Genomic DNA, 27,524 nt, shown 5'->3' on the forward strand with positions numbered 1-27,524 from the left:
ACATGGTGACCGTGAAGACCTCTGTGCTATGCCGCCATTGCCTGCCTTGTGGATGCAAAGCCCTTGTAAATTCACATATGACATGAAGTTTATAACACTTTATTCCTGTTGCATAACAGAAGAACCAGGAAAAACATGTATGTAATATGTTCTGAAAGACGTATGGAAAAACGATCCATAGAAACTATGCGATTTGGGATTGTGTGGAACGTGAAAAGCCCAGGGAAGTATTTTTCAGATATGTGCATTTTATTTTGTAAATAAGCCAGAAACCGTAATGAACTTAATCAGGAAGTTATGGGAATAAGTAGCAGACAAGGTTCAGGGCACTGTACATACGGACTCTCTGTCAGCGGCAGCTTTCCCTCACCCCCCCTCCCGGCTCACATTCACAGCCTCCAGCCCCCCTCCCCCTCCCAACTCACATTCACAGCCTCCATCCCCCACCTCCTCGCTCACATTCACAGCCTCCACCCCCCACATCCCCCTCACATTCACAGCCTCCACCCCCCTCCCCCTCCCAACTCACATTCACAGCCTACACCCCCACCTCCTAGCTCAATTCACAGCCTCCACCCCCCCTCCCCCTCCCAACTCACATTCACAGCCTCCACCCCCCACCTCCCGGCTCACATTCACAGCCTCCATCCCCCACCTCCCGGCTCACATTCTTAGCCTCCATCCCCCACCTCCCCCCTCACATTCACAGCCTCCATCCCCACCTCCCGGCTCACATTCACAGCCTCCTTCCCCACCTCCCCCTCACATTCACAGCCTCCATCCCCACCTCCCCCTCACATTCACAGCCTCCATCCCCCACCTCCCGGCTCACATTCACAGCCTCCACCCCCCGCCCTCCCAACTCACATTCACAGCCTCCGCCCCCACCTCCCCCTCACATTCACAGCCTCCACCCCCCCGCCCCTCCCAACTCACATTCACAGCCTCTGCCCCCACCTCCCCCCTCACATTCACAGCCTCCACCCCCCCTCCCCCTCCCCCCTCACATTCACAGCCTCCACCCCCCCCCTCCCAACTCACATTCACAGCCTCCATCCCCACCTCCCCGCTCACATTCACAGCCTCCGTCCCCCACCTCCCCCCTCACATTCACAGCCTCCGTCCCCCCCCCCTCCCCCCTCACATTCACAGCCTCCGTCGTCCCCCCACCCCCCTCACATTCACAGCCTCCATCCCCACCTCCCCCCTCACATTCACAGCCTCCATCCCCCACATCCCGGCTCACATTCACAGCCTCCATCCCCCACCTCCCGGCTCACATTCACAGCCTCTATCCCCCACCTCCCCCCTCACTTTCACAGCCTCCATGCCCCACCTCCCTGCTCACATTCACAGCCTCCACCCCCCCCCCTCCCCCTCCCTGCTCACATTCACAGCCTCCACCCCCCCTCCCCCTCCCTGCTCACATTCACAGCCTCCATCCCCCACATCCCGGCTCACATTCACAGCCTCCATCCGCCACCCCCCTCACATTCACAGCCTCCATCCCCCATCTCCCCCCTCACATTCACAGCTCCATCCCCACCTCCCCCCTCACATTCACAGCCTCCATCCCCCACCTCCCCGCTCACATTCACAGCCTCCATCCCCCACCTCCCCCCTCACATTCACAGGCTCCATCCCCAGCCTCCCCCCTCACATTCACAGCCTCCATCCCCCACCTCCCCCCTCACATTCACAGGCTCCATCCCCACCTCCCCCTCACATTCACAGCCTCCATCCCCACCTCCCCCCTCACATTCACAGCCTCCATCCCCCACATCCCCCCTCACATTCACAGCCTCCATCCCCCACCTCCCCCCTCACATTCACAGCCTCATCCCCACCTCCCCCCTCACATTCACAGCCTCCATCCCCCACCTCCCCCTCACATTCACAGCCTCCATCCCCCACCTCCCGACTCACATTCTTAGCCTCCATCCCCCACCTCCCCCTCACAATTCACAGCCTCCATCACCACTCCTCCACCTCACATTCACAGCCTCCACCCCCCACCTCCCCGCTCACATTCACAGCCTCCATCCTCCCACCTCCCCTCACATTCACAGCCTCCTTCCCCCACCTCCCCCCTCACATTCACAGCCTCCATCCCCCCACCTCCCCCCTCACATTCACAGCCTCCTTCCCCCACCTCCCCCCTCACATTCACAGCCTCCATCCCCCACCTCCCCCCTCACATTCACAGCCTCCATCCCCACCACCCCCTCACATTCACAGCCTCCATCCCCCACTTCCCCTCACATTCACAGCCTCCATCCCCCACCTCCCGACTCACATTCTTAGCCTCCATCCCCCACCTCCCCCCTCACATTCACAGCCTCCATCACCCACCTCCCCCCTCACATTCACAGCCTCCACCCCCACCTCCCCGCTCACATTCACAGCCTCCATCCCCCACCTCCCCCCTCACATTCACAGCCTCCTTCCCCCACCTCCCCCCTCACATTCACAGCCTCCATCCCCCACCTCCACCCTCACATTCACAGCCTCCATCCCCCACCTCCCCCCTCACATTCACAGCCTCCACCCCCCACCTCCCCCCTCACATTCACAGCCTCCACCCCCCCTCCCCCTCCCAACTCACATTCACAGCCTCCACCCCCCACCTCCCCCTCACATGCACAGCCTCCATCCCCCACTTTCCCCCTCACATTCACAGCCTCCATCCCCCACCTCCCCCTCACATTCACAGCCTCCATCCCCCACCTCCCCCCTCACATTCACAGCCTCCTTCCCCCACCTCCCCCCTCACATTCACAGCCTCCATCCCCCACCTCCCCCCTCACATTCACAGCCTCCACCCCCCACCTACCCCTCACATTCACAGCCTCCATCCCCCACATCCCGGCTCACATTCACAGCCTCCACCCCCCATCTCCCCCCTCACATTCACAGCCTCCATCCCCCACATCCCCCCTCACATTCACAGCCTCCATCCCCCACATCCCCCCTCACATTCACAGCCTCCACCCCCCATCTCCCCCCTCACATTCACAGCCTCCATCCCCCACATCCTCCTTCACATTCACAGCCTCCATCCCCCACATCCCGGCTCACATTCACAGCCTCCATCCCCCACATCCCGGCTCACATTCACAGCCTCCACCCCCCATCTCCCCCCTCACATTCACAGCCTCCATCCCCCACATCCCCCCTCACATTCACAGCCTCCATCCCCACATCCCCCCTCACATTCACAGCCTCCATCCCCCACCTCCCCCCTCACATTCACAGCCTCCTTCCCCCACCTCCCCCCTCACTTCACAGCCTCCGTCCCCCCCCCCTCCCCCTCACATTCACAGCCTCCGTCGTCCCCCCACCTCCCTCACATTCACAGCCTCCATCCCCCACCTCCCCCTCACATTCACAGCCTCCATCCCCCACATCCCGGCTCACATTCACAGCCTCCATCCCCCACCTCCCGGCTCACATTCACAGCCTCTATCCCCCACCTCCCCCCTCACTTTCACAGCCTCCATGCCCCACCTCCCGGCTCACATTCACAGCCTCCATCCCCCACCTCCCCCCTCACATTCACAGCCTCCATCCCCCACCTCCCCCCTCACATTCACAGCCTCCATCCCCCACCTCCCCGCTCACATTCACAGCCTCCTTCCCCCACCTCACATTCACAGCCTCCTTCCCCCACCTCCCCCCTCACATTCACAGCCTCCTCCCCCCACCACCCCCCTCACATTCACAGCCTCCAGGAGGTAGCTCTCACTTCTCCACTGGATAGTTTCTCTCCCTAACCACTGAGACAAGGAACATTTCTGGATTTGAAAACAATGTAATTCATTTAATCCAATATGTCCCATTCTATGTCATTGCTAACAGCATTCCTAGCTCCTCCTTTGGGTGCCACATGTTATCTGGTGTATCAAAAAGGTAGTGCTAGCGCAGCAGCAGAGAGGCAGCGTATTGCCTCTGTTGTGGGTATACTCAGAAGTGCCACAGTGGCAAGACAGAGTCTGCCAGTGGTAATGGACCTGGTGGTATAGTGAAGGAACCCAGTGTCCACCCTAAGCATTAGATCCATGTGGCTTTGGATGTGTTACTTTTTAACCATTACCAGCATGATATTGAACCTCCTGCTCCTCAATGCTTACAATATACTTGCAAATTCTATGAATTGGGTTGTGTACACATGATGTATTACTTGGCAATCTGTTAACAACGCACAATGTGAGTTCTACACAAAGGCTGAACGAGATGTTGTTGTTCCCTGCATTACAAGTGCACTGAAAAATGTCAGTTAAAATAGAGTTGGAGTTAAGACTTGCACTAGTACATTATTCTGCCCGTTTAATCATATCCGCCAGCACTGCAAGAGCTTGATGGATTTCCATACAGTGTGTACATTGTCACCCGCATGATACTGGGCCTTTCAATTCCCTTTTTTCTTTACTCTTCCTGGATGCAGCATAAGGGGACTGACAGATCTATAAGGCCAGCAGAGGTAACTTCATGTAAGGGAAGCCTTCCCCTGTCAGACTGTGGTAGAGGGACTGCGCAGTCTCCAGTATTCTTAGCACTTTAATACAGATTTAGGCTCTGCGGAGATGCAGGGGACAAACACTCCCTGAAACAATGTTTATAAATGATGATTGCCACGTAAAGGGTGAGCTGTGCCTTCAATGAAGCACGTCTTCGTAAGCCTCGGCCAGGGTGCCGCTGAGCGGACGGGCACGCTCACGCTGGCCGCGATGAAACACATTGATGCAATGTGTGTGGCCAGCGTGAGCAAGCGCGGCGCTTACCAGCTTGGCGAGACAACCAAATCAAAATTTGATTTGGCTGCTCGCTGATGCGTCACGTGAGCAGTTTGCCCAATGCGGGCGAACCAGCTTCGTGACGTGGAGGCCACGCCCCCTGACGCGCCCCCCTCAAGCGCGCAACTGGATGGCCATGAAACGCCCAGCGAGCGCTCTCCCACCCAGGCCGCAGCCTAAGAGGAGCAGAAGATCAGCGAGCCCTGTAAATTCTCGCTCATTTGTTGCGAGTGTCACACGTTTGTACAGTAGTACCACAGGTTTCATTCGGTCAAGTCATGAAGTTTCCATTAAACTGACCATTTCCCCAAATCTCACTCAGTGTGTCCTTGGCAGTTATGCAGAAGGATGATATGACGTGATTCTTAACCTACTGTCATGTACAAAATGAACAATACAATTGAAATTATTAGAACACGGTAATCAATTATAAAAAGGATCGGGATGTCCTAATTTTCACTTCTATAGTCGAGAGGCAGTCACGTTGGTCTCTCGATAGAAGTTGTGATGTTACAGTAGAGGCTGGTATATTTAGATGTATCTGGTTCCTGCTGTATCATTTATAATAAATATTCAGAGGGCAATTGAATTCTGAGGCACTGCAGCAACTATTTACACTGCAGTATTTAGATTATATTATGTTTATTATACTTCTAAGCCATTCATATTGCTAAACCCCACAGAGGTGTCATTTACACAGCGAGGATCATTAAGGAATACACAACAATTTTACACAAACAGAGAATGTAATAAAACAGGAGCGGCCAACTCCAGTCCTCAAGGGCCACCAACAAGGTCAGGGCTTCAGGATATTCCTGCTTCAGCACACGAGTGAGCCACTGATTGAGCAACCTGTGCTGACGCAGGGATATCCTGGAAACGTGACTTGTTGGCGTCCCTTGAGGACTGCAGTTGGCCACTCCTGTAACAAAAGGAGGAAAAGAAATAGGTGCACTCACTGGATTTATGCAACTACCTCGGGTGCACAGTGATCATCCCCCGCTGGGGAGACCTATAACATAGAACACATCCTCCTAAAACTAAAAGGAACCGGCGCTCCAGAGGTCTTCATACAAAAAAAGAGAGAGGTTTTAATCCACATAGATCAACGTAACGGTCAGAAAAAGTACACGAATGCCCAGTTCCCCAGATCTATTATATTGCACATATCTACCTGTAAAATCATTGGCATGAGAGGCGGCAAATCGCTCATGTACAGCACAGATGCTGATCAATTACTGTAATCCGGGCTCGCTGCCCCCAGCGCAGCGGACGAACAAGCACAAGTCTGCAGCGCCAGGACGGTGATCTGCCGTGATCACGCAGTGGGGGGTCCTTACTACTGAATGGGACCCACCGCAGTGTTTATCTTCTGGTGCGGAGTACCGAAACATTGGTTATATTTGGGAATACAATATACCACTTGTGATCGCTTACCTATGCAGGCCTGTGACTCTTTCTTCAAACTGGTGGTGTGTGTATGCATATATCATAGTTTTCGGCCATTTGGAATGTTGTCGTTCTTGCTTCGTACCTTAGATCAGGGGTGTGCGCAAACTGAGGGGCGCGCTAATTTTTCTGGGTGGGGTGCGGCGCTTGCAGAGGCCCCACACTCTTCCCCAAAGCATTTAAATTAAATGCTGGGGGAGCGCACAAGGCCTCCCTAAATTCCTTTACCTGGTCTCTGGCGGATTCTAGCGACACGTCGCCATGGCAATGCAATGTTAAAAGATGCTGGAGAACAGGTAAGGACGGGGGGGATTAGCAGGGGGGAAGAGCAGGTAGGGGGGCGCAGATGGAAAAGATTGCGCACCCCTGTCTTGGCTAATATGACTTTCCCAGGGTCATAAGGAGGTGGCCCTGGGCAATGGGATGTTGGGACAGGAGTATCGGGACCGAGCACCTGCCATTTTATCTTTCATATGCAGCTCTCCTCCCACCAAAACCGCCGCCTTCGAGGAGTTCAAAGCAGAGCGAGGGAGCGAAATCAACCGCATATTTAAGGAGAACAAAACCATACTGACAGAGAGGAAGAACAAGCTGAAGGAGATAACCCAGCACATAAACACCATAAAGCAGGAGATCGATGTCACCAGCCAGACGCTCAACGTAACAAAACTCCAGCGCGAGAAACAAGGTAATCGGCAAGCAAAGCCGTGGCAATCAGTTACTCGTTTTCAGTATTCCTACCAAATACACGTATTAATGTTCATTTTTCTGTCTTCCTTTTCTGACCGCACTGCACTAGGGTCGTTCTTTACTAGTAGTTACTGTGTGGGGGGGGGGGGGGTGTGTATATTTAGTAGTGCAGAGGCTTGTACATGACCCACCCACAACCATGACCACGAAGGTGACCTCCAGGAGATGGTGACCTTTTGTAGCAGATTGTTTATTTTACATGGCAACAACCTGTGGTGTTTATTCTGCTGCAGACCGCGATTATACCCGACGCCAAAACAAATTTAAGGTTGTCCATTGAGAGCACACATAGTGCGCGTGACCGCCGCGTCCACGCGCGCAAATTTTGAACAGACTTTTAAAATTGTTCTTGCCGCGTCACGTGAGTGGTTCAGCAAATGTGGGTTAACCGTTTTACGTGACATCGCGGCTCGGCCTCCGCCACCCCTCCCTGCCTCCTTCCAATGCCTCCAGCTTGCAGCGCAGGTTTCGCGAGTGACGTCACGCGGTCGCACTGACGCCGCAAGTTACAAACGAGGCCTTACTCCGACCCGCCAAGCAGCACAGGGGTGGGGGGCCAGCTTCCAAAAAACGGGTCAGAGAAGCCGTCTTCTCCTCGGATGCGGGTAGCTGAAGTCCAGGGATTGTCCCCAAGTGAGAAGGACCTAACCACCATTTTCATTAAGATGTTGGGCTCATTTTGTAAGAGTAAAATCCTCCCATTAAAAATTAGTGAGCGGGGGGGGGGGACTAAGTAGATAAATCAGCCGCATTGTACAGTATTTTGAACAAATCTATACTCCAAAAAATCCCACATTGTAGTTTTTTGAAACGATGATGTATTTGCTGCTAATAGAAGAAATCACAGAATAGGGCTCACACATCTCTGCTTCTTTGTTCAAAGGTGTTAGTCTCATGGACACCATGCTGCTGCTGCTACTACTTTTTAATGCACAGGAAGGTATCATTAAATGCAACTCCGATTACTTGATGATAACCAAACGGCCGCCATATTTCTTAAATGAAGAAAATATATTACAAAGGCATTGTCAGTAGACACAAACCAAGTACTGTAGTGAACTCAAATGTAACTGTCCCCAGCCTGTGTAGGTTCCTCTGAATACCCTTTTTACTCGGTGTCAGATGAACGGGGGTTAATAGGAGGCTGTGATGTAAAATGAATTGTCAGGTTACTTGTTTCTGTTTCACAGTTTCAGACTGTTCTGTTTACATAGGAAGTGCCTCCTAATGTCCAGGATTGTATTGTATTGTATGTCTTTATTTATATAGCGCCATTAATGTACATAGCGCTTCACAGCAGTAATACACGTGGTAATCGAATAAATAACAGATAATATAAATAACAGAGCATGGGAATAAGTGCTTTAGACAAACATAACATTAAGGAGGAGGAGTCCCTGCCCCAAGGAGCTTACAGTCTAATTGGTAGGTAGGGAGAACGTACAGAGACAGTAGGAGGGAGTCCTGGTAAGTGCGTCTGCAGGGGGCCAAGCTTTATGTATCATGTGTTCAGAATGTTCACAGTGCTATTCATATGCTTCTTTACGCAAGTGTGTCTTAAGGTGGGTCTTAAAGGTGGACAGAGAGGATTTCACTTCTCTGCCTCGGCTGTGACGACGCTTACCAATCCAGTGCAGCAAACCATTTGTTGTACCTGGTGTCGTGACAATGGCTTGGCAGGGTGGGGTGTGTGGCAGGACAGGTTGTGTGGCAGGGCAGGGTGTGCGGCAGGGCGGGGTGGGGTGTGTGGCAGGGCAGGTTGGGGTGTGGCAAGTTGGGGTGTGGCAGGTTGGGGTGTGGCAGGGTGGGGGGGTGTGGCAGGGCGGGGTGTGCGGCAGGGCGGGTGTGCGGCAGGGCGGGGTGTGCGGCAGGGCGGGGTGTGCGGCAGGGCGGGGTGTAGGGCAGGGTGTGTGGCAGGGCGGGGTGGGGTGTGTGGCAGGGCAGGGTGGGGTGTGTGGCAGGGCGGGGTGTGCGGCAGGGCGGGGTGTGCGGCAGGGCGGGGTGTGTGGCAGGGCAGGGTGGGGTGTGTGGCAGGGCGGGGTGAGGTGTGTGGCAGGGTGGGGTGTGTGGCAGGGCAGGGTGGGGTGTGTGGCAGGGCAGGGTGGGGTGTGTGGCAGGGCGGGTGTGTGGCAGGGCGGGTGTGTGGCAGGGTGGGTGTGTGGCAGGGCGGGGTGTGTGGCAGGGCAGGGTGTGTGGCAGGGCAGGGCGGGGTGTGCGGCAGGGCGGGGTGTGTGGCAGGGCGGGGTGTGCGGTAGGGCAGGGTGTGTGGCAGGGCGGGTGTGTGGCAGGGCAGGGTGTGTGGCAGGGCAGGGCGGGGTGTGCGGCAGGGCAGGGTGGGGTGTGTGGCAGGGCGGGGTGTGCGGTAGGGCAGGGTGTGTGGCAGGGCAGGGCGGGGTGTGCGGCAGGGCAGGGTGGGGTGTGTGGCAGGGCGGGGTGTGCGGTAGGGCAGGGTGTGTGGCAGGGCAGGGCGGGGTGTGCGGCAGGGCAGGGTGGGGTGTGTGGCAGGGCGGGGTGTGCGGCAGGGCAGGGTGTGTGGCAGGGCAGGGCGGGGTGTGCGGCAGGGCGGGGTGTGTGGCAGGGTGGGGTGTGCGGCAGGGTGTGTGGCAGGGCGGGGTGTGCGGCAGGGCAGGGTGTGTGGCAGGGCGGGGTGTAGGGCAGGGTGTGCGGCAGGGCAGGGTGGGGTGTGTGGCAGGGCGGGGTGGGGTGTGTGGCAGGGAAGGGTGGGGTGTGTGGCAGGGCAGGGTGTGTGGCAGGGCAGGGTGGGTGTGTGGCAGGGCGGGGTGTGCGGCAGGGCGGGGTGTGTGGCAGGGCGGGATGTGTGGCAGGGCGGGGTGTGTGGCAGGGCAGGGCGGGGTGTGTAGCAGGGCGGGGTGTGTGGCAGGGCGGGGTGTGCGGCAGGGCAGGGTGTGTGGCAGGGCGGGGTGTGCGGCAGGGCGGGGTGTGCGGCAGAGCAGGGTGTGTGGCAGGGCAGGGCGGGGTGTGCGGCAGGGCGGGGTGTGCGGCAGGGCGGGGTGTGCGGCAGGGCGGGGTGTAGGGCAGGGTGTGCGGCAGGGCAGGGTGGGGTGTGTGGCAGGGCAGGGTGGGGTGTGTGGCAGGGCAGGGCGGGGTGTGTGGCAGGGCGGGGTGTGCGGCAGGGCGGGGTGTGCGGCAGGGCGGGGTGTGCGGCAGGGCGGGGTGTGCGGCAAGGCGGGGTGTGCGGCAGGGAGTGGTGTGTGGCAGGGCAGGGCGGGGTGTGGCAGGGCAGGGTGTGTGGCAGGGCAGGGCGGGTGTGTGGCAGGGCGGGGTGTGCGGCAGGGCAGGGTGTGCGGCAGGGCGGGGTGTGTGGCAGGGTGGGTGTGGCAGGGCGGGGTGTGCGGCAGGGTGGGTGTGTGTGGCAGGGTGGGTGTGTGGCAGGGCGGGGTGTGTGGCAGGGCGGGGTGTGCGGCAGGGTGGGTGTGTGTGGCAGGGTGGGTGTGTGGCAGGGCGGGGTGTGCGGCAGGGTGGGTGTGTGTGGCAGGGTGGGTGTGTGGCAGGGCGGGGTGTGTGGCAGGGTGTGTGTGTGGCAGGGCAGGGCGGGGTGTGTGGCAGGGCAGGGTGTGCGGCAGGGCAGGGCAGGGTGTGCGGCAGGGCGGGGTGTGTGGCAGGGTGGGTGTTTGGCAGGGTGGGTGTGTGGCAGGGTGGGTGTTTGGCAGGGCGGGGTGTGCGGCAGGGTGGGTGTGTGTGGCAGGGTGGGTGTGTGGCAGGGCGGGGTGTGTGGCAGGGCAGGGTGTGTGGCAGGGCGGGGTGTGCGGCAGGGCGGGTGTGTGTGGCAGGGTGGGTGTGTGGCAGGGCGGGGTGTGCGGCAGGGCGGGGTGTGCGGCAGGGTGGGTGTGTGTGGCAGGGTGGGTGTGTGGCAGGGCAGGGTGTGTGGCAGGGCGGGGTGTGCGGCAGGGCGGGTGTGTGTGGCAGGGTGGGTGTGTGGCAGGGCGGGTGTGCGGCAGGGCGGGTGTATGTGGCAGGGCAGGGTGTGCGGCAGGGCGGGTGTGTGTGGCAGGGTGGGTGTGTGGCAGGGCGGGGTGTGCGGCAGGGCGGGTGTATGTGGCAGGGTGGGTGTGTGGCAGGGTGGGTGTGTGGCAGGGTGGGTGTGTGACAGGGTGGGTGTGTGGCAGGTCGGGGTGTGTGGCAGGGCGGGGTGTGTGGCAGGGTGGGTGTGTGGCAGGGCAGGGTGTGTGGCAGGGCGGGGTGTGTGGCAGGGCGGGGTGTGTGGCAGGGCGGGGTGTGTGGCAGGGTGGATGTGTGGCAGGGTGGGTGTGTGGCAGGGCAGTGTATTAACACTTTATGCAGTTTCCAACATTCATGAAGTTCTACTGCACTTGAACAAATGGTTGGTAGTGAGGCAGTGACTTTTGAACACTGATGGAGTAAAAGAAAGTGTTATTCCCATTCAGCAGAGGAACTTTCATCCAGGCCACCTACAGTACATAGGACTTTAACCAAAAAAGTGCTTTATAATTAGATTTTAGGGGCAATCAGAGCTTTTGTGCTGGGATCGTCGCAGCTCCCTGGCATTGCTCTCGTCTGCATGGCAGCCACACACACAACAGTGTACTTTTAGTATCTGTGTAGGCTTGTGTGGGTATGTGGCAGACACGTAATGGTTTTCCCTGTTCCTTGGTATTGACGCATCGCTCTCCCGGACAGGTGAATATATCAACGACGAAGGGCAGATCATAATTGACGAGCAGGAGTTCACGCTGATCGTGAGGCTGAAGGACCTGAAGAAGCAGTACAGGGCGGACCATGAAGAGCTGCAGGACCTGAAGGGAGAAGTCCAGTACTGCCAGAAGCTGGTGGATCAATGCCGACAGAGACTGCTCACAGGTCTGATCCTCTTCACGTCACATATTCTGACTGCTCTCTGTCATATTTATGTTTGCAATGAGATGAATGTACATGCTGAGCTCTATACAGCGGTATTTACGTGCATACTGATCCCTATCCTCATAGAACTTGCAACAGAATTGTAGTGCCCTGAGTGACAAGCAGCTGGCAGAGCTGTGCGTCCAGTTTGTGTCACTAGAGGGCAGTGCCCAAGACCAGTGATTCATCATATAAAACCACTACAAATAGGGGCAGGGGGAATGCAGGGAGGCTTGTTCTGCATTATTCTGCATTCCCCAGCAGCTGCTGTTGACTAATTCACTCCATGTACAATGACTTCCTGCCCTGAACTGCTTACCATATAAATGCTGCCACCCGGAGCACTTCTATATACAAAGGTGTTGCTCTGTGTGATTCAATGCCGTTTTTGCACTGCCCTCTGAAAAGTAATCACTGGGTGATGGGAGGTTTAGGGAAAAGCAAGTGCGTCTGTACCATGAAGGAGGCGGGTTTATGGAACAGCCTGCCAGCGAGAACGTTCAAGGCTTCGACTGCTGGAGAAAGACACATGGGGTGTCCTACACATGGAAAGCCAGGCTTCAAATGGACAACCCGAAATCAAGCGCTAAGCGCTAAATGCACAACGTGGTATACAGCATGTATGAAGAATGTTGTATATGATATACTCCCATAAGAAATGCTGCTCCTTTAAAGACCCTCCAAGAAGTCCCCAAACTAATTCCAAAACCACAATAGAAGGGCAAATACTATTGGGATATAGTTTAAAAAGAGAAAAGGAGGATAATAGTGCAGGGATGGTATCAGAACACACAGTACTGGAAGATGAGCAATACACTCACAAGTGTAGAGGATTTTCAGGCCTTTTCAACATAGTACTGTATGGTGCATGAAGTGTTCTGCGGCTTCTTCTTAGTATGCTTCAGAAGACAAAGGAACATACACAGTGCAAGAATATCTTTTACTATCAAACATTGAGTAGATCAGGAACACTCAGAAACGGATCCAAAAAATAAGCTTAAGGAACACGAAGCGGATGGCGTCTCCAAAACGATCTTCTACACAGAAGTGTTGGATCCCCACTGCCTCTGGGCTTGGCGTCCTCGGATCGGTCGTGTAACCCCTTGACGGAGTGAGATGACATCACTTCTGCGCTGGTAATGGGAATCCCAACGCTCTCTCCTCTCCCATGGTTCCTGTCACTTGCCCCACGCGTTTTGCTGTGTACTCCACTTCCTCAGGGGACCTCATGCGACAGTCCCAGCTCTCATATTTCTATTGCACGCCAATGAAAGCATCATAAAAAAAAAAAAAAAAAAAAAAAGCTAACAATCTATACAGATGCATTCTCGTATGTAGCCACCAGATGGAGTATTACATTGAAATTACAACAGGAATAGAACCCATGAACAATAGTATATTTGATCCAAATAGACCCAAAGATAAATGTATTAAACACGACAAAAGACAAATCCAAAAAAGACTCAACCAACAAACTAGAGTATAAAAATGACAGAAAAGGGAATATTTCATATATGCAAGTTCTCCCAGACACGCGTGGCTAAAGGTACAGGAAACAGCAGCAAAGCATGAGAGGTTCCATAGGGGCGGATGCTTAACTTAGAGAGGATATTCTCTTTAGCTTAAAATATCACTGTGCTATCTGACTTGAGGTTGACAAAGATATTTTTGTTTTATCCTGAGACTTGTGTTCGGCTTATTCATTTTTGACACTTGGGTGCATCTGATATAGTTTTTTTTCTTTTTTTCATTATACGTTGGTAATTTGAGAGGAGTGTCTGGGTGGAGGTATACTACTTAGGGAAGTACCACAGACTGTACTAGTCTGTGGGAATGGGCCTGAAGAAGGGGCGCTGTAGTCCTCGAAACGTTGCCCCTTTTTCCCTCTCCCCCCTTGTTTTTTACTCTGTCTTGTTCGCTATGTATTCCCTCCATTCCCCTCCCCTCTCCCCCTTTTTTTACCCATTGTTTACTGATTAATTCAATGCTTAATTCCTACCTTGCCCCCATTAGGGTTGGCTTTTGATCTGTATTACTCTTGAATATATCATTTTCAGTCACATATTGACGCTTGTGTCTGTTTTTTCATACTGAGTGCTGGGAACCATCATATAGATTTATTGGTTCTTGTATGTAGTACTATAACTACATTGCTATGTCCCCCTGGAATCTCTTACAATATGTTTTGCCTACATACTGCAGGCCGCATACGCAAGTTATTAAATGAATTACTCCCACTGTTTTGCAGTTGATTGTATATGGAAAGATTTACTTTTGTTCCAATTGTGAAATGACTTTGTTGGGTACATATCATGGCAAGCTTTGCAGCTTCCACACTTATAGGAACCAGTTGTTTTTAATGTAAGCCAAACGACAAACAATAACACATGATCAAAAATAAAAAGACAAATATTGACTCATGGAACGGTCTAACACTATAAGATATAACAAGTATATCTCAGTAATACAATATAGAAGACCAACGACTTCACAGAGACATTTAACATACTCACCTAGATCTCCGTATTACAGACAATGTCATCTTTCACTTTTAGTTCGTTTTCGGTTTTGTGCTTCCTGAACGCTCACGAAGGCCATTAGCATTATATGGTTAATTAAAATGGCGCAGAGCAGCGTGTAGTAAAACTACTACACTAACTAGTTACCATGGCAACCTCACGCTTCAAACGGCCAACATGAAGCACACCCCTACCCCCGAAGAAGTCCTGATTGGATGAAACGGGCGTCGGATCATTCTGATGTCACTATGTGTGACGCATAGAGAGCGCACAGTTCACAATCGGGGTCATTGTGAGGACATCCTCAATGCTCGCTATCATTTCTAAATTGAGACTAATAGAGGCTATTAACCACCCTAATTCTGAGTGACGCCATCACCGCTTGGCACGTTCTCTGCACTACAAATATCTACTCCCTTGTAAATATGATATAATCCAGTCTCTCTTACACACACTACACATTGTACATTTTTCTACCTTACAACTCACTGCTCACTACCGGTAAACAAGGATTCACTGCGGTGATTTCACAGGCCAGTTTCAGAGGGGGTATTTATTTGATTGTTTTGCACAAGTGGATATTGCACTAGTACATATTAGCAGCGTTCAGCAGACCACCGTGGTCCCTCAGTATTCATAGAGCAGAGGTCGACTCTAGTTGAGGAATTTGTATTTCTCTTTAAATCACCTGTTTGTTTCCTGCACCATTTTTATTTTTCGTTCTAATAAATGTGACGTTTGACTCGGAGGCAGCTGTTGAGTGCATCAATAGGGATCTTGTGTATATAATATGGGCCAGGGAAGATGTAGCAAGAAATTGCAAGCATGCCCCAGTGCCATCCTTGTGGGGGACTTTTCTGTACAGCGATTCTGCACACGTGGTAACTAGTTGTGTGTTGGGTGCTAGTTGTTTGATGATGTTAAGTTTGAGAACATCTGTGGTATCTTGTATGGAGTTGTTGGTGTTTGTGGTTTTAGGATATTCTCCGCCAGGCTGATATTTGTTCAGTGAGTGTATCCATACCTGTTATAATTGGTCTGTCAGGGTCTCCTGGTATGTGGATTATGGGAAGCGTGTAGAAGATACCAACTCCTGGGTTGTTGGGTATGAGTAGCTCCAATTCTGGTTGCAGGTGATTAGTGCAAGGGTTCTCAACTCCAGTCCTCAAGACACCCCCCCTCCCCCCAACAGGTCAGGTTTCAGGATATCCCTGCTTCAGCACAGGTGGTCCAGTCTTCAACTGAGTCACTGATTGAGCCACCTGTGCTGATGCAGGGATATCCTGAAATCCTGACCTGCTTGGGGGGGGGGGGGGGGGGGTCTTGAGGGCTGGAGTTAAGAACCCTTGGGTTAAGGAATGATTTGATGAGATTCCAGAGTTGCTTTGTATATTCCTTGGGTTGGATCATGGGTCAGTCTCTTGTAGTAGATGTTGTCTGTTAGTCCAAATAAAAAAGGTATCACCTAATAGTAAAGTACTTATTTACTCTCAACCTCGGAATGTAAAAATCCCCGGAATCGGTGTGTTCCCAGACCCTGTCCCCACGGGTCTGGGGTCAGGCTCAGTACCAAAATTCTGCTTAAAAAATATGGTCCCAAATCTACTGTATAGCACTACAATCTGGCATTCCCACCAGGTGCACTGCATGCCCCCACCTGTCCACACTTTCTGAAACAAAGCGGGGAGGAGGTCAGGTACCTTTTGTTTAACTTTGCTGGGGTAAAGGAACAGTGAAATGCTCCTTTTTTTTTTTTTAAAGACACCATTTAATGGATAATTAAAAAATGATGATATATGGTCTAATTGTATGTGTTGCATATTAATCTCCAGTTATCCCTTTATGGAATGGGTTCTATTCCTGTTGTCATTTTGAGGCAATTCTCCATCTAGTGGTTAGATACGAGAATGCTTCTGTATAGATTCCATTTTCTTTTCTGATGATGTCATCAGCGTGCGACTATAAATATGAGGACTGGAACTGTCACACGTGAGACCCTGAGGAAGCAGAGTACACGGCGAAACGCGTAGGGCAGATGGTAGTAACCACAGGAGTGGAGAGTGTGTGGGGATTTCCCATTACGAGCGCGGATGTGATATTGTATTGTATTGTATGTCTTTATTTATATAGCGCCATTAATGTACATAGCGCTTCACAGCAGTAATACATGTGGTAATCGAATAAATAACAGATAATATAAATAACAGATCATGGGAATAAGTGCTTTAGACATAAACATAACATTAAGGAAGAGGAGTCCCTGCCCCGAGGAGCTTACAATCTAATTGGTAGGTAGGAGATCGTACAGAGACAGTAGGAGGGAGTTCTGGTAAGTGCGTCTGCAGGGGGCCAAGCTTTATGTATCATGTGTTCAGAATGTTCACAGTGCTATTCGTATGCTTCTTTAAGCAAGTGTGTCTTAAGGTGGGTGTTAAAGGTGGATAGAGAGGGTGCTAGTCGGGTACTGAGGGGAAGGGCATTCCAGAGGTGTGGGGCAGTCAGTGAAAAAGGTTTAAGGCGGGAGAGGGCTTTAGATAAAAAGGGGGTAGAAAGAAGACATCCTTGAGCAGAACGCAAGAGTCGGGATGGTGCATAGCGAGAAATTAGGGCTGAGATGTAAGGAGGGGCAGAAGAGTGTAAAGCTTTAAAAGTGAGGAGAAGAATGGAGTGTGAGATGCGGGATTTGATCGGAAGCCAGGAGAGGGATTTCAGGAGGGGAGATGCTGAGACAGATCTAGGAAAGAGTAGAGTGATTCTGGCAGCAGCATTTAGGATAGATTGTAGGGGAGACAGGTGAGAGGCAGGAAGGCCGGACAGCAGGAGGTTACAGTAATCAAGACGGGAGAGAATGAGGGCCTGAGTCAGAGTTTTAGCAGTCGAGCAACAGAGGAAAGGGCGTATTTTTGTTATATTGCGGAGGAAAAAGCGACAAGTTTTAGAAATGTTTTGAATGTGAGGGGCGAATGTGAGAGAGGAGTCGAGTGTGACCCCTAGGCAGCGTGCTTGGGCTACTGGGTGAATGATCGTAGTTCCAACAGTAATGTGGAAGGAGGTAGTAGGGCCAGGTTTGGGAGGAAGTATGAGGAGCTCTGTTTTAGCCATGTTGAGTTTAAGGCGACGGAGGGCCATCCAGGATGATATAGCAGAGACATTCAGAAACTTTGGTCTGTATAGCAGGTGTAAGGTCGGGTGTTGAAAAGTATATTTGTGTGTCGTCAGCATAGAGGTGATATTTAACCCCAAAAGATGTTATTAGGTCACCTTGAGAGAGTGTGTACAGAGAAAAGAGAAGAGGTCCCAGGACAGAGCCCTGGGGTACCCCCACAGAGAGATCAATAGAGGAGGAGGAGGTGTTAGCAGAAGAGACACTGAAAGTACGATGGGAGAGGTAGGATGAGATCCAGGATAGAGCTTTGTTCCGAATACCAAGAGTGTGGAGAATGTGAAGGAGAAGAGGGTGGTCCACTGTGTCAAATGCTGCAGAGAGGTCGAGTAATATGAGCAGAGTGTAATGACCTCTGTCTTTGGCAGCATGGAGGTCATCTGTTATTTTAGTGAGGGCTGTTTCCGTGGAGTGAGAAGTGCGGAAGCCAGATTGTAGAGGGTCTAGGAGAGAATAGGTGTTGAGAAAATGGAGCAAGCGAGAGAAAACAAGACGTTCAAGGAGTTTAGAGGCAAAAGGCAGGAGGGAGACAGGTCGATAGTTAGAAAGACAGGTAGGTTCAAGCTTGCTGTTTTTCAGTAATGGTATGACTGTTGCATGTTTGACGGAGGATGGAAAGGTTCCAGAGCAGAGGGAGGAGTTAAAAATGTGTGTGAGCGTAGGGATTATAGTAGGAGCAAGAGGTTTTAGGAGATGGGAGAGAATGGGGTCAAAAGGGCAAGTGGTAGAGGGAGAAGAGGCGATCAACAGCGACACATCCTCCTCTGAGACAGTGGAAAAAGAGTCAAGGAAGGCAGGAGGAGAGTTAGGAAGAGGTGTAGGATGGGAAGAAGAAACAGAGGGGATGTTCTGACGTATGGATTCCACCTTTTCCTTAAAATAGTCAGCAAAGTCCTGAGCGGAGATGGAGGAAGGAGAGGCAGCTGAGGGTGGTTTGAGTAGAGTATCAAAGACAGAGAACAGTCGGCGTGGGTTAGACTTGTGCATGTTGATTAGTGCAGAAAAGTAGGCTTGTGTAGCTTGCGAGAGGGCAGAGTTGAAACAGGATAGCATAAATTTGTAGTGAAGGAAGTCTGCGAGAGTGTGAGACTTCCTCCAGAGGCGTTCAGAGGAACGAGTGGAGGAACGCAGCATGCGCGTGTGGGAATTTAGCCAAGGTCTAGGGTTAGAAGGGCGAGTGCGGCAGAGAGAAAGTGGGGCATGTAGATCAAGAGAGGAGGACAAGACAGAGTTGTAGTTCCTGACCAGGTTGTCGGGGTCTGTAGCAGAGCTGAGAGAGGAGAGGGAGGAGCGTAAAGTGGACTCAAAGTCAGGTAAGTGAATAGAGCGCAGGTTTCTGCAGAACCGGGGGGTAGATGGAGGTGGAGAAGGGGAGAAGCGAGATAAAGAGAATGAGATGAGATGATGGTCAGAGAGAGGAAAAGGGGAAATGGAGAAATCGGAGAGAGAGAAGTTCTTAGTGAAAACCAGGTCTAAGTAGTGGCCATCCTTGTGGGTGCTGGCTGCAGTCCACTGTTGAAGGCCAAAAGAAGAGGTTAGAGAAAGAAAGCGGGAAGCCCAAGGGAGAGAGGGGTCATCAATGTGGCAATTGAAGTCCCCAAGGAGAAGAACAGGGGAGTCTGAGGAGAGGAAGAAAGAGAGCCAGGATTCAAAGTGAGAGAGAAAGGCAGAAGGGGGATGAGTAGAGGTAGGTGGGCGATAGATGACCGCCACATGAACAGGGAGAGGAGAGAAAATCTGGACAGTGTGAGCCTCAAAGGAGGGAAAAGCAAGAGAGGGAGGAATAGGAAGGGTTCGGTAACGACAGAGAGAGGAGAGCAGGAGCCCCACGCCTCCACCCCTGCCATCAGTGCGCGGAGTGTGGGAGAAGGAAAGGCCACCATAGGAGAGGGCAGCTTCCAGAGCAGAGTCAGACTGAGTGAGCCAGGTCTCAGTTATAGCAAAGAGAAGCAGGGAGTGAGAGAGAAAGAAGTCATGTACAGAGAGGAACTTGTTAGAGAGGGAGCGAGCATTCCAAAGAGCACAGGAGAAAGGGAGAGAGGAGGGAGGGTGGCAGGGGATGGGTATGAGGTTGGAGGGGTTGACACCAGAAGGAGTAGAGGTTGCAATTGGCAGGCGAGGATGAGCGCATGTAGGAATAAGACAGGGACCAGGATTGGGAGAGATATCCCCAGAAGCAAGGAGGAGAAGCATGTACAGAAAGAGGATGTGTGAGGATGATTTGTAGGGGTGTTTTTTAGTGCAGGGGATATAGCTGTGTGGTGTCAGAGGACGCAGGTAAGAAAGGAGTTCATGTGAAAAGAGAAGTGGGGAAAGAAGGAGAGATGGAGATATATGAATAGAGTTAGAGACATACTGAGGCTGGTAAAAAGAAGTGCATAATTTGAGAAGTAGTGAAGTCACAGCAAATATAAATGGTAAAGGCAGCATCACAGCAGTAATGATGCAGTCTGACTCAATCGGAAACGCCATCGAACCGAAGAAGCCAAAAAAGTCCAGAGGCAGTGGGGATCCAACACTTCCGTGTAGAAGATGATGGTTTTGGAGACGCCGTCTGCTTCGTTTTCCATAAGCCTATTTTTGTTTTTTTTATCCATTTCTGAGTGTTTCTGATCTACGTAATGTTTGATGGTAAAGGATATTTTTGCACTGTCTGCTCCTTTTGTCTTTTGAAGCATACTAAGAAGACTGCAGAACACTTCATGCACCATAAGATGTTGAAAACTCCCTACACTTGTGAGTGTATTGCTCATCTTCCAGTACTGTGTGGTCTGTTAAACACCCTGCACTATTATACCCCTTTCCTCTCTTTAAACTACATCCCGAGAGAATTTGCGCTTCTGTTGTGGTTTGGGAATTGGGCTTCACGAGAGAGAATAAGTGCTGCACACCAAGTACTATAATAAGAGATGATACAATTACCGGTGCTCCCATCCGTGAAGGAAAGGCTGCATCCAATCCACGCCATACCAAGAGAAATGGAGGACAGGGCACACGGATTTGAAAATAGAAAATATTTATTTAAGCCAACACGTTTTGAAAATAGAAAATATTTATTTAAGCTAACGCTAAGCGTTAGCTTAAATAAATATTTTCTATTTTCAAATCCGTGTGCCCTGTCCGCCATTTCTCTTGGTAATTAGGCTTCACGTGGAGTTTGAGGTTTCCCTGCAGGTTTCAAACCTGGTAACCTGGGTGGGCTAAGTAGTTCCTGCACTGAATACATTTCTATCGTTCTCTTCCATATCATTTGTCTCTAAGGGGATTGTTTTTTTCTGTAATTTATTCACCCCATCCATTAACTTCTGTTAGTCACAAAGAAAACAAAATAATGAGGTTTAGGGACTATGGACCATTACATTTTAATGGATTTATTGACACACCGAAGCCTCACTTGTTAAACCCATTGAAGCGTTTGAGGTGAATTTTGCTCATGAATTAGTGGATCTCTCTTCCAAAGCATGAGATTTGGCAGATCTGTACATTTCTCCTGATCTAATATAGTTATCCAAATGGCCCGCTCCGCGCGTGCTGTAGCCGCTCCGCGCGTGCTGTAGCCGCTCCGCGCGTGCTGTAGCCGCTCCGCGCGTGCTGTAGCCGCTCCGCCCGTGCTGTAGCCGCTCCGCGCGTGCTGTAGCCGCTCCGCGCGTGCTGTACCCGCTCCATATGTGCTGTACTCTGGGCACCAAGTAGGTCAGGAGTGGCCAACTCCAATCCACAAGGGCCACCAATAGGTCAGTTTTTCAGGATATCCCTGCTTCAGCACAAAGACTTCAGTCAAAGACTGAGCCACTGATTGAGCCACCTGTGCTGAAGCAGGGAACAATTGAACCACCTGTGCTGAAGCAGGGATATCCTCAAAACCTGAACTGTTGGTGGCTCTTGAGGACTGCAAGTACTGGTGTAAGGGCGGCCAACTCCAGTCCTCAAGGGCCACCAACAGGTTAGGTTTTCAGGAGATTCCTGCTTCAGCACAGGTGGCTCAGTCATAATAACCAATGAAGTTATGTTGCCGGTGCCACGGGGGGGGGGGGGGGGAGCCTGGTGGCCAGAATGTCAAACCTTCTTGATGGAAAGGGAGAGATTGCGAGTGGTGTAAGGGCGGCCAACTCCAGTCTCTCCCTTTCCATTAAAGAAGGTTTTACATTTTGGCCACCAGGCTCCCCCCCGCCCCCCGTGGCACCGGCAACATAACTTCATTGGTTATTATGACTGAGCCACCTGTGCTGAAGCAGGAATCTCCTGCAAACCTGACCTGTTGTTAGTTTGCCCACCCCTTAAGTTGGTTATTCACTGTCCACTGGTACTAGGCAAGTACACGAGAGAGGAAGCAAAGGTGTAAATGTGAACCAACTGTTTGTGGTATGAAAGGACTATTGTATTGCTGTATGAGAGACCTATTCATTTATTATAGCTTTGTATGGGGTTCTAGGCTCCTCCAGCACGGAAGGAGGGCCGAAATGATAGAGTTGGACTTCCCTTCTATCGCCCTGCTTGTCCTTTAATTTGTATGAATATCTCCATAGGGATCTATCTTAATGTGTTCTGCTTACCACGTTTTAATCTCCTGTCCTCCCAGAGTTCGATATTTGGTATAATGAGTCTTTCATCATCCCGGAGGACATGCAAAATTTGCTGAAGGCCGTCGGCAGCATTAGGCCAGGAATGATTCCCATTAATAGACTCATGTCACTGGTGAGTACTCCAGGGTGTCTGTCGGAGTGACAGGAAGATGGGAGAAAAGTGGTGTATCCCTTAAAGCTGCAATTCAAGCTGTCGTTTAAAAAAGTTATTCAATATGTGCATCAATACAATCTACACACTGACAAGTAATTAACTAAATTGCCGATCGATCCGTTCTCCTGTAATCCATCGCAAAAATTCTGCTGGGGGTTCCCTAAATGCATTTTGGGTAATCTTCTGCTGCACTGACAGCCAACGTTCTGTGAGGAAGATCATGTGACCAGGCAGGCACTAGATTCAATTGGTTCACTGCTAGAGACGGCAGGGCTCAAAAAGGTGATGCTGTTTCAGAAGGGGAAGGGGATGTGACTTTGTAAAAGGTTGCTATAAGAACAAAAATGCTTGTTACATTAGAATACATTAAAAATGTCTTTAAAATAGTTTTTTTTTTTAAATTTAAATGCTACAAGTATTTTCTCATAGTACAGAACTGATTTATTTAAAAAAAAATAAAAAAAATACGTAGGATATTGCTTGAACTGCAGCTTTTAAGTGCAGTCCCACCTGGCTTCTTTGTTGATTTCCTCAGAATGCCGCAGCGAGTTCTGTGCGAGTTCTGTGCGACTCCTCCGTAGTCTGCAGCCAAATGCTGCGGGGAGCAGCCTCTAACCTCATGCATTGTGACTGGATTGTACAGGACCACCTTTTTAGCAGGCCTACATTAAAGCTGCAGTTCAGTCTTTTTTTTTTTAATTTATTTTTTTACTTCAATAGTTTCATGTGTGCAATCTCTAATTACCTAAAGAACTGCATAGCTGCAGGCCAATTCGTTCTCCATGTATTGATAGGCGAAATGTGGTGACATAATTAGAGCTGGCATATGTTTTTATTTGCTTCTGTCAGTCAGTGGAAGCTCATGAATATTCATGAGCACTCCTGCACTGACATGTGCTAGAGGCAGGGCAGGGCTGACAGAGGGGTGTGCCAGGGCTTGTGACAGGACATGAAGGGGCAGCGCCTTAGCAAATGGCTGTTAAAATAGAATACAAGAAAATTGGTCTTTCAAAGTTGTTTTTTTAAAAACAGAAAATGCTAAAAGTATTTTTTCTTACTACAGAACTGATTTATTTAAAAAAAAACACACATGCAGGATATTGCCTGAACTGCAGCTTTAAGTGGCTACAAAGAAAGTGGTAGTGCGGTCTTGCCCAAGAACATAATACTTAAGTAATGCTGAAAAGATCTTTATAACGCATTTATTTTAATGTTTACATTACATAAAAATGGTGTAACATCCTTGATAAGACACACTGAAGTGTTTACATTTGCAATTAAAAAAAAAAGTAGTCATACTACGTGTCGCAGAGTACCATCATAATCTGTAGGGAATGGGTAAAAAAATATATATATAACACCATAACTTAACTAAGTATGGTAAAACCGATCCCTGCTTCTTTTTTGCATAGCCAGTATAACCAACCCCACACTGATGAGACCCATTAATGTCGAAACAGTCTGTCTGTGGGTGTGTTTACTGGCTCTGCATCTTAACCCTGGCTGTGCTCAAAGCTGGGAAATGCAGCAAGCTTAAGCCTATAGGGGAACCATGTTGAATGGTTTTGAAGCAAAAGGTTTGCTCATTTGCATGTAATTTCCCAGAATCCCTTGCTGCAGTGGAAGTGCTGTGTGCTGGGTGATAATGGTGAAAGGCGGGGTTGCAGACCTGTCTAAAACATGCAAATGAGCATACAGTAATATTTCCATAATATATATATATATATACACACACATACATACATACAATGGTAAGTGGCATTCAACCTTCTAAGAATGTGCATTGCAGTCACAGATTTAGGCCCATATTCACACTATAAGGTGCTAAGCTTTCTTGACCTCACATGAATGGGAGTTAGGACGGATTCAAGCTTCGCACCCTTTAGTGACGATGGGCCACAGTAATCATGGTTGGCTTCATAGCTATCAGCCCCTGCCCTGTGCCCTGACCTGCTCCATCCTGACTTCTTTTCCCTTGACCCTCACTCAGAATCGGTACTAGCGTCTTAATATGTATATCATTATTTATATAACGCTCACAGCTGTACTCGGCGCTTTACAAGAGCGACAATACAGTACAGGGAATTATAATACACGTGCAACAAATTAGATCAGATAATAGGAAAGGAAATCACTGCCCCGGAGAGCTTACTATCTAAGTGGTGTGATGGGAGACTTGCAGAGACAGCAAGTGAGGGATTAAGTGCAGTAGATGGCACTCATTGATAGGAGTGACTGCGGGTGAGGGACAGTAGCCATGAGTCTAGGCTGTTGGAGCAGTTCATCTAAGAGGCATATTTTAAAGGTATGGAGAGAAGGTGCTGGGCATATGCCGAGTGTGAGGGAGTTCCACAGGTAAGAGTAGTGAGGGAGAAAGATTTATGGCGAGAGAGAGCAGTAGGGGGGGAAAGGAGACTATTTTGGATAGAATGCCGGAGACGAACAGGGGCTTAGCGAGAGATAAAAGCTGATATGTAGGCAGGAGCAGATTAGTGGAGAGCCTTGAGGGTAAGGAGGAGAACTTTATGGGTGATCCGAAACTTGATAGGAAGCCAGGAGAGGGATTTAAGGAGGAGATGAACAGGGCCTATTTTTGGCAGAAAGTGAAATTATTCTAGCAGCAGAATCTTGGATAGATGGCCAAGGAGAAAGATGTGAGGCAGGGAGGGAGGCCTGTTAGCAGTATGTTACAATAATCCAGACTGGAGAGGATAAGGGCGTGTATTAGAATTGTAGCAGTAGGGTGACAGAGGAAAGGGCGGATCTTAGCATTATTATGGAGGCGAAACAACCAGTTTTAGCCCTGAATGTGAATGGAGAAAGAGAAGAGTTAAATCTCACTACTAGGCAACGTGCTTTGGTGACCGGGTAGATAGTAGAACAATTTACGGCGCCGAGGGGTAAAAAAAAAGTTTTTGGGGGGGCAAGGTTTAGGGGGGAAATATGAGGAGCTCAGTTTGTCATTACGTTTTTAGGCGGTAGAGTGCCAATCACGAGGATCTAGCCAGGAGGCAGAGACTTGGGACTGGATTGCAGGAGTTGTGGTACTGGTGGGCAGAGAGAACTGTGTATCATCTGCATAGCGACGATATCTAAGGCCAAAAGACTTAATGAGATCACCAAGTGATCGTGTGTAGAGAGAGGTCCCAGAACAGAGCCCTGAGGTACACCAACAGACCAGCAACAGCGATAAAGACCATTGTTTCCCCATTGCGTAGGGGGAAGATGAGCAGGAAAGGAATGACAAGCTGCAGCAGGAGCTGTTAATGGAGATTCCAGGTGCACTTCCTTATCACAACGCTAGAATCAAATCAGACCGCAAGGTATGTACGACCCGCGGTTACCCGATGTGGCACGTGCTGGTGCCAGGCATGCGTCCCAGTCAGAAGAAGTAACACGAGTATTAATCCTCGTTAAAAGTTAAAGAAACACAGGAGGTCGGGAAGCAATCTCACCACCTAAGCCGTTCTTGGATAAACTAAAGGACCAGCTTCCTTGTGTTGGAGATTTCTCATTCACTTGAACGGAGATAATCTGTATATTTGTAACCATGTATTTGTCTTAACTCTGTGCCCAGGACATACCGTAAAGCGAGAGGTAACTCTCAATGTATTACTTCCTGGTAACACACTTGATAAATAAATAAACTCTTCTCTGGGACAGGGAAGGGGCTTTATATAGTGTTAAATTGGGGCTTTAGGCCACGCTTACAGTGCCAGCGACGCCGACGTCACGCTGCGGTCGCTGGAAAATTAAATCGAAGTGACTTCCAGAAATTGCGACCAGGCCGTTGCGCCTACTGTAAGCGCACGCGGCGGCGTCAATACATTTGTTTTGACGTCGCTGTCGGCGGCACTCTAAGCGCAGCCTTAGTCTGTTTTTTTTAACTACATAATATAATCCTGCAGACCCCACTTAATTTTATGGTTTCGCTCTCGCCCGTTAACATAAGTCACCTTTTTATGTTATTTTTCTCTAATCAAATACACACAGGGCCGTATTTAGTAAGCAGTGCTAATACGTAAGGTTTAGCACTGTTTAGTAAATCTGGGCCAAAGTGCCTTGATAGATTGGCACAGGATGGAAAATGCCCCTCTCGGCATATTCTTACTGCTAAAGTTGCCTTAATTCATCAGTCAGTTCTGTGTGTGTTATATAAGAAAAATATATTATGTTTCTCTTCTGAGCATTTCCCAGGCTTTGCATCTCAGACCAATAAAGACATAATAATGATAAGCACCCATTTATTAGTGTCCCTGTCTCTTACAGCACAACTACAGCAAAGCAATGTACCGCACCAAAAAGAAGCCGGGTGTAATTACCAGCACGGTGAAGAACAAACTCCCGTCCATGCCAACTACGGTCTAGAATTCCCACTACAGAGGAGCCTCTACTACTGCACTTTATTACAGCGTATTCAACATGTTATATGAAGCCAAAGCCCGTCACTGATGTGGGGCCCACGACACACTGTGCTGCAATGTATTGCAAGCTGTATGATATCTGGAGTAGTAACCAAGACTTGAACCTTACAATAAAGTGTGAGAGAGTATTACATGCGACAGCTGTCTTTTATACTAAATTATTTGTTTTAACGGTTTATAAAGGCATTACAAAAAAAGAAATACAATGTCTATACATGCCTTGCTTATCTTCAGGCTTTTTGTTATATGTGGCTATGGAACAGTGTTCCACAAATCCATATTTATTCCTCTTTCCTCTGCACTCACGGTGCTAGGTTTATCTGGAAGCATTGTTACTCTGCTGCTACTTAGACCAGGTGTGGTTTGAAAAGATTTGCTTAGTTTCCCAAAACTCAGCAGTAGCATGAATTATAATGTTGTATTTTAACTGCAATTCATCTCCCATACGAGAAGAAAAACACCAATGTGTCCGGTAGCTGCAGAAGATGTGTTGCACCTACACACATTGTTACTTGCCTCCAGCAGACGGACATTACATTCCTTTACATTTGTACACCCCTCTCCTTTTTATTATACATCCATAAGACTTCATCTTCTTTTTAGCACTATTTGCAAAGTAAGAAAGAACTGTGGCAACAAGTACATCCATCGGACTCTTTTTCCATTGATTTTAATGCAGATCTACTTGGGAAATGTGCAAAGCCGTATTAAGGATGGCTTACTTTACTGTCCGTTTTCAAGACCGGTGTTGATGCTACACAAGACTCTGCCACCAAAGTGTTTCATGCGTCAGTGACCGCAGAGAAGGTGG

At 50.1% G+C, this 27,524-nt stretch overlaps 1 protein-coding gene across 1 annotated transcript; it reads left to right on the forward strand.

Annotated features, from left to right (window-relative positions):
* The first annotated feature begins 6,514 nt into the window (after positions 1-6,514).
* Positions 6,515-26,851, forward strand: LOC142488292 (kinesin-like protein KIF9). The gene is made up of 6 exons (XM_075588664.1): positions 6,515-6,538; positions 6,636-6,930; positions 11,652-11,831; positions 22,132-22,247; positions 25,508-25,612; positions 26,559-26,851. The coding sequence occupies exons 1-6, from the start codon at positions 6,515-6,517 to the stop codon at positions 26,655-26,657; spliced, it is 819 nt and encodes a 272-aa protein (XP_075444779.1). The 3' UTR covers positions 26,658-26,851.
* Positions 26,852-27,524: the final 673 nt, after the last annotated feature.

The sequence above is a fragment of the Ascaphus truei genome, chromosome 2 (assembly GCF_040206685.1).
Source record: "Ascaphus truei isolate aAscTru1 chromosome 2, aAscTru1.hap1, whole genome shotgun sequence".
In the NCBI taxonomy this organism is placed as follows: Eukaryota; Metazoa; Chordata; class Amphibia; order Anura; family Ascaphidae; genus Ascaphus; species Ascaphus truei.